This window comes from Opisthorchis viverrini (assembly GCF_000715545.1).
Source record: "Opisthorchis viverrini unplaced genomic scaffold opera_v5_285, whole genome shotgun sequence".
NCBI lineage: Eukaryota > Metazoa > Platyhelminthes > Trematoda > Opisthorchiida > Opisthorchiidae > Opisthorchis > Opisthorchis viverrini.
In genome coordinates, this window is record NW_008751941.1 from 63,418 (window position 1) to 75,576 (window position 12,159).

The 12,159-nt window shown below is 43.1% G+C and overlaps 1 protein-coding gene across 1 annotated transcript in view; it reads left to right on the forward strand.

Annotated features, from left to right (window-relative positions):
- The window catches only part of T265_09524 (hypothetical protein), a gene marked incomplete at both ends in the record, with an annotated part of 20,494 nt that extends 9,619 nt beyond the window's left edge, over window positions 1-10,875 (forward strand). Inside the window, one exon of the mRNA XM_009175621.1 lies at window positions 10,810-10,875. Within this exon, the coding sequence (XP_009173885.1) occupies window positions 10,810-10,875 (66 nt within the window). The remainder of the gene's footprint in view (window positions 1-10,809) is intronic.
- Between the last annotated feature and the right edge of the window lie 1,284 nt (window positions 10,876-12,159).

The window sequence follows — 12,159 nt, forward strand, 5'->3', positions numbered from 1 at the left end:
AAGCCATATTGCAAGTGAGGTCTTCGTGAATGTAAGATATTTCACCGTTAGATCGTTGAAGGCTTCTTGGGCGCAGTTCACCACTGTCTATTTACACTCCATGAGTGGGAATTCGAAAAACCGAGAACGGTTAAGGCGGGCGCTCCCAAAAGTTGAAAATATTTTTGGGGTTTGTTAAGCGCCAAGCTGTAGACTTTGCAAATTCCCACTTGTGTCGAAAGCAAAATCTACAGGCAAGCACAGTGGCGATTTAGACACCCAACTTATTGCTTTGAATTAGCTTGAGTGGAGTGTGAACGGCAATATTTGTTCCTAGTTTGCGGCTGGTGAACGTCTATCTTGAAAGGCGAAATATAATTACGAATTCGCACATATTTTACTTTGGAATCACCCCTTACTTGCTTCTCAAATGCTTTCACGCTTCAGAGAAAGCTGGCTTCAACCAAACGTCTTCAAGTGTAGCACATTTTAAGTCACTATTGAAACCAATAGTGGTGATTTGATTCTCAGAATAACCAAACACTGACCGCGCGGCACATGACATCCAGAAATGTTCTATTTGACAAGCCACAATGAAACAAATGACCAAAATATGATGTAATCGTACTTTGAAAAAAAACTTTCATGTCGTTCATGAAACAAACTAACAAGTAGAAGATATTCGCCCGAGTCTTTTTCAATATGACGAGTCTTTCGAAAGGTACAGATTTATTTAATGTCATTTCTATAATGTTTCACCGACGATGATTTGGAGGGACATTTCTTTGACTGTCGGTTGGCGGCAAATATGTTGTCCCGTGTTAACTACACTGTATACTCTTTTGCAACCGGAAACGACAGTCCATGGAATTCGAATAAGTCTAGTCCTGTTAAATATTCTCGAATAAATTAAGTTATTAACTACAACTGGATCCTGCGTTCTGCAAGGTAGGGTTATCTGACATTCAGCTGGTGCGTTCTAAGTGTGTGTCTCGTTCGATTAGTCACAATCCATAGTTTCTAACATCCATACAATCTGTCCTTTGCCTGCTCATAATGACTTCCTTTGTCTTACACACGCTAATATTGGATAAACTGCTTGTGATCAGCAAAGACTTTGGAATTTGGTCTTTGGAAATTCACTGGATCTTTTTTCTTTCCTCATATATGCAAGCCACCTCCGCTTATTGATTCGGATATGGCTACAAGTGAGTGCTTCAAGGTGATTATGGTTACATGACCAACACATGGTTTTGTTCAATACAAAAGCTAGATAGATTTGCGGTGAGATTCTACTCCACAGCTGTCGGGAATCGCGCTGACGCACGATGCTGACACTTTGTACTCGCATTTTATACAGGTGGAGAGACAAAAAATTAGTTGCTTTGTCATGATTCCGGCTCCGCAACTAAATCCAGTCCGTTGAGCTGCATCACTGTTTGCTCCTAAGGTATCCACGATAGTAATGTTAATCTGAAACGATGCAATTATGTTCCCAATGGCACACATCAAGTTCACTGAAATACCCCCGCCTTCCATCGATGCGCAGGGCACCAAACGATTCAAAATATGCAAGACGCACCATTCAAGCCACAGCCAAATGAAATCATTTGAAGGTCGAAATAACTGGCACCAAGGCTTTGCAAACTGCAACCGTTGTACTCTGATCCTTCAAACAGTTGCCAGAACGACTTTGTGGAAAACGGTTGGCTGTTTCTCAGGAGCAAGGCACTACACGTCTTAAATACGTACGCAGCTAACTGGTTCTAACTAGGTTTCCACATTTTTTAATACGGAGGGCCAGATCAACGTTATAGCACATTTAGATGAGTCCTAAAGGAACGAGACAGCAGGTTTCCTACACTAATTTTACTAAAATCCAACAAATTCCCTTTGCGACTCTACAGACATGGGAATGTTCAGTCCAGAACCCTCTCAAAGCATTGATGAGTTAATTTCATCGCAATAATTTATATTTCTCAGCATATATCTGCCTATTTGAGATTCCCCTCTGTTGCATGTGTTGAGTGTTAAATGTAGAAAACAGAATATCTGGTTTTGTCTAAACACATTTGCATATTGAAGCGCTCCGTGAGGATAAGATAATTCATGGAAGGACGGGAAGTATCTTCTCATTTTGCTATTGCTGGAATTGCTGATAACGCTCAAACATTCAACAAGTTTCGTTCTTTGCGACGCTCACCTGATCGAAGTGGCTCACAGTTTTCCTCGGTCTCATGTATTGAGTAAACACCGGATTGCACGTATACTCGCTTTCAAACGGCTTCGATATTGATGAGCGGCCAAGTTGAATCTTCCGTTGCGCTCCCTGTGAACACCAACGTAACGTGGAAACGAGTACACCTTGTCGATTGCATAAAATATGTGGTTGAAAATGAAACTCGGGACTGCACTAACTAGCTGGATCCCAAGAAGTGTGAAACCTCTCAGGAAGCACCAAACATCCATCAGCAAACTGATGACTAATGTTCCGTCACGATACCATGTTACGCAATCTAAAATATCACAGCACTACGAGATGGGCGATTTGCAGCGCAACCAGTTGAGGAAGAACACAGACTAGACACATTTGGGTCTCTTGTCAAAACCAGTATAATTCGCGAAAAGTCTTTTCAACTGCCGGTTACCATATTATTTAATTCCTTGAGAAAAATGTGACCGAATTTCCAGAATTGTTCTAGGCAGCAAAATATTCGAGTGGCATCGACCACCAAACAAATGTTTGCCTGATACAATACACTGACCAAAATAAAATTAATGTTAATCCGATTGTGACCTGAGATTTCATAGACCTGGATTAATATCACGCTTTCTGTAAGGTCAGATAGCTTTTCATCTTGATGGATTTCCAATTACTTACGAGACTATCACGCGAAACACTCAAAAACCAAAATACCATTTTTCTATACCAACCTACTATACAATGCTTCAGAATGTCATACTATATAGTACGTTTCTATATTTCCAAACTTATAAACTGCATATTGCATTTCACCTAATTAAACCTGAATTGTGCAGAAACTACGGCGTGCCTCCGACAGTAATCATCATAATAACGATTCATATCCAGCTTTACGTAAACAACCAACTTTCCTGAATGGGATAACACTTTACTGATGAAAGTTGAAAAAAACAACGCTAATAAATTGTGGCGCATTAGTACCTTATCAACGTGTTCGGGAAAATGAACGAGAAAAATTAACCAATAAAAAGTCACAAAATCACAATAGGGAAGGAATAAGCAGTCAAATTAGGACTCACGAATTCTTTGATCGAATAGTCCACTACACCGATCGAAATGCAGTAACCGGCTGTGAGAGAAATATTCACTTGTAGAAATGTTCCACGGATGATTCGTGTGTGAGTGGTAAATTTCACGATAAGTAAGTTAATCGTGATTAAATGTGCCACGGTGATTGAATGTGTCGTTCAGCTGCTCACACCAACAAAGAGAACTAGTCCCATTGGTTCAGCAAGTCAGCAGACAGTCCAGCAGAGCGTAAGTCCACTCAGTCGGCAAGTCGCGCCGACAAATTGTGTATCTGTAGCATTAAAATAAACGGCATGTTAAAATATTTATGACAGTTAAAACATATAATTTACGTTTATAAATGCTAAATAGGCGACACCGGTCTACAAACCCTACAAAATCTTAGAAGTTTCCAAAAAACAACAATGCATCGCAATTACCTTTCAGTGAAATCAATATTTATGGCCTTTCCGTAAGCCGCGGCCCCTGTTTTTGTTAACAGTGAGTCCTGAACAAATTGGTTAGACTATAATTAGTTTGCCAATGTATTAAGAACAACTAAGTGGTGCTGTACTTGTCGCTCTTCATGAAGTGTACTGGACCGTGTAATCTATACATTTTAGCTAGACAGTTAACCACCTTCGTCAGCCCAGATCATCTGTGAGCAGATCGATCTCTAGGCCCGAAGTCCTCAGACGTGATCGACCATGCCAGAAGGGTAGACCGGGATTCATGTAGTAGGGAACACCATGCCCCGGTACTACAGAACTGCTACGGTGCATACTGTTCTCTGGGTATGACGGGTGCGGCAGTGCTACCGCTTTTCCACTGGAGAGGACGAATAACAGGAAGCCAGCTCGCCGATCACAATCAATGAGGAGGCATTGCCCAGTGTGATTGAAATGCTTTGAAAATTCAAACATACCCTGGTGCTCACAAGGCAGCATTTATGCGCACGGCTGCCGAAAAAAATGACCTCCGCGCCTTCATTCATATGTTCAACAGACTGGTCTTCAAATTGATGGTATACTGCTGAAGTAGATGAAGCCTCTCCGCAGTGCCGATTCCGGCCATCTAGTTGAAAGCTGCAGCGCTCAAACTTATCACTGCTTTATTCGCCCGTATAAACAAATAACTTACATTTTTCAATATGGTAGGCTTGGATGCATACGTTACTTACCTCTTAAAATATGTTAGGCTTGTATTTATACGTTGGACGTGTACAAACTTACTACAAATCACGCTATTGTACTATACCTCACTGACAGACCACGTCACTGGAGAATACATAGGTGAGTTATCACCGACAAATAAACACCTATTGCACTTGAGCATGATTATCATTACGAGGTTTATTGGATCGACCTTAGATACTCCTCTTATTATCTCAACCTCTGTGGAATTTACTACAATTGTAACTTCTACACGGATAAAAAACATCAAGGTTAATCACATAGAGCTCATCAAAATCCAGAAATCGGTTTGACAATAAAATAATTCTCTGAACATGGCGATCCCGCAGCGAATATCTCTTCGACAATCGGATTATCATCATCAATTACTTAAGATGGAAAGAAAATAACAGTTCGGTTGTAAGCAGGTTGTCTTTCCAATTCACTTCACAGCCTTCATTTTGAAACAACCAAGTGGAATTTCGTGCGAGATTTGCCCGGGCCTTAGACATTGAGTTCTAAATCAAGCTAATTGGATCACATTCTCGAACAAAACCACTCACATTGATTCACACACACTAATTTACAGCTCTTCCAATAGTGTTGGCCGAGAAGATGCTTCAAGGTAACTTACATTTTCTATTGTTAACGTGTGGTGATACAAGATGTGTATTTTGGCGCGAATTAGAGGGCAACGCGTCTTGCAAATGAAGGCGTCGCATGGATATGCTTGTCAGTCTCTGAAATTACTGCCAGACCTATGATTGTTTTCGATTTCTGTTCTACACACTACGACTTTCCGATCGGTAATTTCGCAGTCTAGCCACTTGAGCCATCTCGTATCAATCAGTGATATCGTGGAAGAAGTGAACCTAAGCTTCGGATTTTTCTTCGACTCGTTTTATATCCGCCAGTGGAGATAAACGTATCGATGATTCTGAATGACAGGACACTCGCACACCGAACATAAGGATTTTGGTAGCTTCATGTATGTTTTAGAGCAAACACTCAGTCTTTGCCACTCCGCGTATCGGGCCCCAAAAATGTGAAGTTCTATTTAAAGAAATATTCATTGAGACCTTTTATTAAATTGAGACTGAAATTACCCGCAATTCACCCATTAAGCCCATACTCAAGACTTTATTACAAATTATTTCAGGTAGACCCTAGGGATGGGACATTTCCAAAAAGGTGGAATGAACGAGCAAACATTTCCACTCTTGAGCTGAAATCGTGGACAGTGCTTTACTACTGCATTGTCCTTAGACGCTGAAATGCAGTTAGAGCATATGAAGTGATAGTCCAGAGCAAAGGGATTGTTTGGAGCGCATCTCAGGAGCTACCCAGACATGGTAATCGCCAAATAACTATTGTCAGGCGGGAGGTTAAATAGTTTTTTTTTCGATCAAACTGCCTAGTAGACTCAAAATTATGCTTTGGGTAGCCTTGAGGCCAATAAATGAAACGAACTGCCAGTCGTGGAAAAGCCCCATCAAAACATTTTCTCCGGAACTCACTGATGGCGAGTTACTTACAAGTGCATGGTGACTCTCAAATAAATGCATTCGATAATCTTGTTTCCAGTTCTCCCAAGGCGTACGTTTGCGGAGGTAGAAATCAGTAAGTTTGCCTCTCATTGTGCAGTTGCATTTTGCTTTTCCATATATAAAAATAAAAATGAATAAATACACATATCTACTTGTATATATATAAATGAACCTCATCAGAAATTTCCTCCAGATCTCTAGTAGGATGTGCCGCAAGAAGTGCATATAAACCATGTCATACATAAAAGTAGGAATTGCAATTTCGTTGGACAGGTCTATCTCACTCAAACGTTCGGCAAATTACCACACAACCGATTCGGAGTAATGGAATCAAGTTTCGGAAATTTCGTTTTTTCACAGTTTGCACGTAGCAACAACATTTTGAGTGGATGAGTAAATGCGTATTCGAAACCTTGAAGCGTTGTTTTGATCTCGCGAGCAGAAAGTAGAGCAAAAGTGCTACAATATTTTGACTATTTTCCAAGACCTAGGGACCTTGGCAGAAAAATGTGTAGATTGCATACAGTGATGGACGGAGACGGTTTTGAACACACACGTATTTTGTTTGCCAGGTTATTTATGCATTGTCATGTTAAACCTGTGATCGACTTTTGGGTAGACTGGTTTAGCTATGCACAGATTTATCACTGGGACTTTGGGTGTTGCACGGCAAGACACCGAAAGTTTTCATTTGGATACTTCATTTCTGAAGTCGATTAAAAAGACCTGAGAGGGTGTAGGCGATCTGGGCTGTTGGTTTATGCTGAAAACATTGACGACTACGCAGGGAATACACTGAATGAAATTGTTCGACGCCCCAAGCTTCAGGGGATACAAGACTGACGGAATAATAACAGAGGATGATTGGTGTCAGTATCACATGTCCAGTGGCTGAGGCAAGCGCGTGTATTACGCAATTAACGTGCATACACTTGCGACTAGGTTTTGGCGTTGAGCACAATTTGCCACGCTCGTGTCGTCCTTGTATACTGAAGTAGGTCCCACGAAACGGCATGTAACTGGAAACAGTTAGACCCGTTAGGACACGTGACTAGCGACTGACTGAGGACAGCACATCGGCGCACTTTGACGTCTAGGTTCTACCGCTGAATATGTACCAAGACTGAGCTGGATCTCTCATTTATGAATGTGGTGGGCCATCGCTTCACTACAGAGAACCCAGATAGCGTCAAAGATGGTGAGCTCTTCTATCTGCTCCGTTCGCCTAAACCCACAAACATGTGTACAGTAAATTATGGGATGCAAATATCCCTCAGAATTTGATGCGAATTTGATGTGTTCAACATCTGAGCCAATAGTGATGGCCGCTCAACTTATTTTGGCATATTTTACAGCGTCCACCTTGCTCACATCGGCAGTTGTCAGTAAGCCAGTTCTGCATTGCTTTGTGCTTCACGTAGTTGTCAGTTGACTGATTTTCTCAACGATGAAATTGTTGGTCACCGTTACAGCCTATGGGAAATTTTCCGCCGGGATAACTTCCTCGAGATTCTCAAAAGTCCGACATTTTCACGTTAAAGTGTAGATAAACAAAAGGTCAGTGCATAAATTGAAAAAAATCTCTATCCGGTTGGATGTTTGGGTCATTACTGCGAGAAGAAGAAAAGGCAGAATCAAGCGCTGCGCTTGGATTCACAACCAACAACAGACCGCAAAAGAGACACATAAAATGGCTTACGGTCACATGACTTGATGCGCCTATTTTAAACATTATGATAATGCTGTCGAAAACAAAGTGAAAAATGCCTACCCTAGATTACAAAACCTTACCTGGCTATCCAGCTGATCGGTCAACCGCCCGTTAACCATGGTTAAACTGGTTATTCCACCAACGTGCCCCTAGCCTACATTTTACAGCTTACCCGATACAACCCAGTTATCACGCCGCTCGCCACGCTTGAAAGTGTTCCTAGAATATTCTCAGAAATTTCGTGTATGCCCATGACTCATCAATGTCTATCTGTGGTTCCTTTTTAGAAGAACTACAGAACACTGACCTCACTGTTGAAACTGTCCTGGTTAGGTGATTTTGTCACCACTCACTGTTTTATCACAAAAGAGGTAAAATATTACTTCGATTATAGCTGCTTCGACCGCATGAAAACCCATGGAAGCGGGTGTTCAAATGGACAGGCTTGATCGGATGCCTGTATCAGATAGCTTCTTTGTTCATCCCGTTGGATGAACACAACGGCTGGCGCACGCTTAAATGTAGAGTTGGGTGCGCCGACCGTTGCACCGGACACCGGGTGGAATCTGCGTTCCATNCCCACCGCCAGCGCACGTCCGACGACCGGCGCGCGGACGATGTAGTATCTGTTGGAATTTTGCACACGCTTTAAAGGCATCAACTTGTGCGGGCGTGGGCCCATGAAAGAAATGTTGCAATTTTGAACTGCTCACTGTGAAATTCCGTGTAGTTGAAGGTTTCGAAACCTGAAAATTGTTGACTGTTCGTGGATCACCTGATATCAGCGACTTTCTTGTTTGCACCTTAAGATAACACCTCTACTATTATTGCTCGCTTCTTAAAATATGCCATTCATTGATAGCCCGTTTTTCATTTGACACGTTAACGGGAAATAACATTAGTGGTATGTTAGATGCATGGAGAACAACAACCGCTATAAAATGAATAAACATTTGCATGTGGGTGGGATTACGAAACAAGGTGTTCGCAGAAACCATGCATAAATGGATCACCGGTAAAAAGCTAGTATGATAGAAAACAAGTTTACTTTGCTTAAGCAGTGATGCTAAACCAAGTAATCGCTGGACCCCAAAGTACTCGGAATATGGGAATACTAACTGGCAGTTTGTACCACATTCTTCGCAACCATCAATGAAGCATCTGTTTTCAAATACTAACACTGATTCGCTAAGTAACACTTTGTTGTGAGTATCCAGAAATAAATACGAGTAGGCGCAGAGGCGGCATTTGTTCGTGGTCGGTGCTGGGTTCCCGATGTCCTTAGGTAGAAACCAAATTTGGCTGGCTAGGGTGAACTACTCGTTCTGGGGCCTGAGTACGACCTAGATTGGCAGACGTGCTTCCAAGAGGAAAACGAACTGATACTTTCCGCAACGCATTGATTGCGTGACAATTTCAACGCATTTAATGTATAATCGTTTCCGTGAAGTACTACGAAAGTAAGCCGCACACTTGTGACCTTCCTAATATCACGCTTTGATTTGAAAAATGTGTGTCCTTTTAAACATCGGAATACATGTGTCTTGGCAGTAGATCGACCATCCGGACACAATTGCTTTCGCTGTACCGTGCCAGCCCGATAAGAGTCAAAAACGTTGCCGCGTAATCCTACAAACAGATCGTCAATCAACCTTTTAGAAGCAACACAGAAATCTAACAGCAGCAGAAAATGGTGTTATTCCAGTGAGTATGAAGTGCATTTAACCTCAGCTCACCGATGGTCAAGCCAAGAAGTGATGTGCTTCACCAAGCAGCACGCGTTTGCGCCTACCACTACACTGCCAACGGACCGTTTAACCGGCCGAAATGGGAAAATATTAGATGGTTTTTTTAACTAGTTTCCATGGCTCAACTGTCGAGTGGTATTAGCTGAATGTTCTCTCGTTACATCTCACCACGCTGATCATCATCAGCACCAGAGGCGTCAAAATCAGTGTTGACACCGATACTTCGCTTGCGTGTAACCATACTGATTACTTAACTGTGGCTAAAGTAAAGGGAAGCGAAAAAATGAATGAGGGAGGTCGGGGACTTTTAGGAAACTAAAGTGCTTACACCTCTCCTTGTGGGAGGAGGCTGACAGCGCAAAGGACATCCACATTGATGAGGCTATGCTTCTAGTTCTTCCCACAGCCAGGGGCATGAATCGGTCGTGGGAGTCCCCTGTACTGGAAAGTGTGACGCACCATCATAACCCACACTCTTTGTGATCTCTTTCACCCACGTTCGTCATATTATATTATGGCCATCCCATAGTCTTCGCTGTTGGAAGGTGATAGCACTCGTCTAAGTAGACGCAGTGCTGACATGCGTAGCTCTAGGCCGCGTCGCCAGAGTTTCTCCCAATGGACGTTTTTCCGCGTGACTGAGGTACCTGCCAGACAACCAAATTACCGTTTCTCGGTTCGTCCACGGGCACCCGCTCACAGCAGTAGTTTTGAGAAATTGCCCAAGGAAGGCGCTGTCAACAACTCCGTCTGAAACAGGTCATGCATCTCAAACATATAATGATGCAGCCGTCGATATGGCCTGAAGTCTGCGGCACCCAAGGTTCAGTGGCATGTCTTTCAGGCGCCTAAAGCGAGTCGAGTATGCAATCAAGCTTCTCAAACCCGACATTTGTGCATTGATCACCTCGAAATCTTCCGCCAGAGCAAGTACATCTACCGAGATGTGCAAAATTCCAAGGAGCATTCCCATATTCTGCACGCCATCAGTCAGAATGATGCACTCCACACTTCCAACTCGCACATCGAAACGTATAAATTAGGGTTCAATTTATTCGGCAAACCTTGTGCTCTTTCCTCTTCCCTGAATACGACGAGGATATTGTCTGTGGACTCACTGGCAACGAAATGGACATCCACATAATTAGGACAACTCAGCGCTCGCCTCCTGAGACTAAAGTTCTCTTGGACAACGAGCATAAAGAAGTCTGAGCAGATATAAAATCTGCCAAGTCCGGCATTGCTGTAGCTTCACACACGCATGTTGGAGTGAGTTTTGCAGATAGTCAGTTGCATCGTTTTCTGAATCACAGTGCCCCATGGTCCGAACAATCCCTTTCGTTGGACATCAGATTGCCATTCTTGCCCCTGCTTGTTTCAGCGACACGAGGCTCCTGATGAGCAGTTCGGCGAGGTCCCCACGAAAGCCACGGTCCCATCGGACTGATGCGAGTTGCTCTACTGTGCGACAGAGAATGGGACATCGGGTCCTTCGGTGGTCATGAGTCCGTGAAGTCCTAGACTGCTGTGTGCAAACTGAAAATTGCGGCTTTTGTGTAGGCTTGAAAATCGCAGAGAACATAATCAATGGATAAGTGCATGATCGCATTTCACGCAGATATCTCATGGCGAGCGACATGCAGCAATCGAGCCTCGCCAGCCTTAAGTGAGGACGATGTGGTCACGCAGCTGGTTCGTTTGTGGGCCACAAGATATCAAGTCACAATTCAGGAAATAGGCGTTGCAATGAAACAGTATGCCATCGGCATGAATCTGAAGCGGGCGAACTTTGTTTCTCACAAATATCCGCCAAACTGGCCCACAGCAGCACCCTCGATGTCGGGTGAGTGGCAAAACAATGAGGACTGAGCTTATAGGCTATCTTCGAAGAGCGCCTGGAGCGTCATAATAACTCCCGTTGACCGCCTCGAGGTTGTAGGCCGTCGGATACAGGTACAATAGACAGCGAATAAACCGCCCCCATTATCAATGTTCTTACTCTGGACTTGCTAAACGATCCTCGCTGGGATGACTCTCAGCGAGTTTGCATTTGAGTGAAGAAGCCCATCCTCCATACCTCAACACGTTAGATTTGCCGGTATATCCATTTTTAGTGGTCTCTATGTCGGCCAATTTGCGTGGTTGAAATTGAAAATGGAGCTAGAGAGGGTCCATTTAAGTCGCGAAACTGGTGATCTTGGTCTTTTTCAAACGGAAAGCACGAATCAATAGATAGTAAGAGCTAGTTTCTGCGTACAAATAATGAAGGTGGTTATGAAAACTGGTTTCGTAGTTTGAAACCAAAGTTCCAGGTGTTGAAATTTACTGTGAACTTGGATGCGCCAAGCTGCAGCTGGGCATAATTCATGGTAAGCAAATCTGTCAGCCTTATACTGGAACCTCTAGACGTAATATTTAAATCAAGCTGGAGTAGGATTGACGAAGAAAAACGGAAAGTGTGCAAGAAGGCCATCAGCTGGAGCGTGGGTTCTTTAAGCCGTCTTTCTGTATGAAGCAACTAAGGCGATCAAGTTAATTACACTGAATGTGGCATGATACTAGTTTTGGTTCTGATCTCAGATCTCTAATCAATGAGCAACTCGGTACGATATATCCTGTGGGTGGATAAATGAACTTTCCACTGACGGAAAATTCAGTATGTCGCTGAGGTACACGAACCACCAGTTCGCGATTGGGCCCGGTCTCTTTGTAGTGGGTGCACACGTGAGCT